At 47.3% G+C, this 459-nt stretch overlaps 1 gene segment (V, D, J or C); it reads left to right on the top strand.

The window, feature by feature from the left end:
- Positions 1-6: 6 nt before the first annotated feature.
- Positions 7-454, top strand: LOC121940215 (the record flags this gene model as incomplete). The annotated part of the segment is given in 2 exon segments: positions 7-102; positions 195-454. Coding segments are annotated over 2 exon segments (300 nt in total), but the record flags the coding sequence as incomplete, so codon positions are not given.
- Positions 455-459: the final 5 nt, after the last annotated feature.

The raw sequence follows: 459 nt of genomic DNA on the forward strand, positions 1-459 counted from the left end.
GATCTGTCAGCAGTCAGCTCACTTTCCAAGTTACAAGACCATTCTGAGCACACACTGACAACATGCTGGGGACGCTCTGCACTCTCATCACTGCTCTAACATGTAAGGAGGCTGACTTACTGCAGCTTTGACCTCATGTTGGATTCATCAGTCTGTGTGTTTCTCTTGACTCCTTGTTGTCTTGTTGTTTCCAGGTGTGAGTGGTGTGACGGTGGTAACACAGAAGCCTCCTGATGTGACAGCGAGGAAAGGAGAGACAGCCACCATGGACTGTAACCTGGGAACTGTTACTGACGCATCAGCTCGCTGGTATAAACAGACTCCAGGAGGAGTTCCTCAGTTTGTGCTGAAGTTGTATCACAGTGATAGCTCTCCAACCTATGGCTCTGGTTTCTCTTCTCCAAAGTTCACGTCTACTCATCAGTCAAAATCAGATTATCGTTTGACCATCAACAATGT

The sequence above is a fragment of the Plectropomus leopardus genome, unplaced genomic scaffold (assembly GCF_008729295.1).
Source record: "Plectropomus leopardus isolate mb unplaced genomic scaffold, YSFRI_Pleo_2.0 unplaced_scaffold80099, whole genome shotgun sequence".
In the NCBI taxonomy this organism is placed as follows: Eukaryota; Metazoa; Chordata; class Actinopteri; order Perciformes; family Serranidae; genus Plectropomus; species Plectropomus leopardus.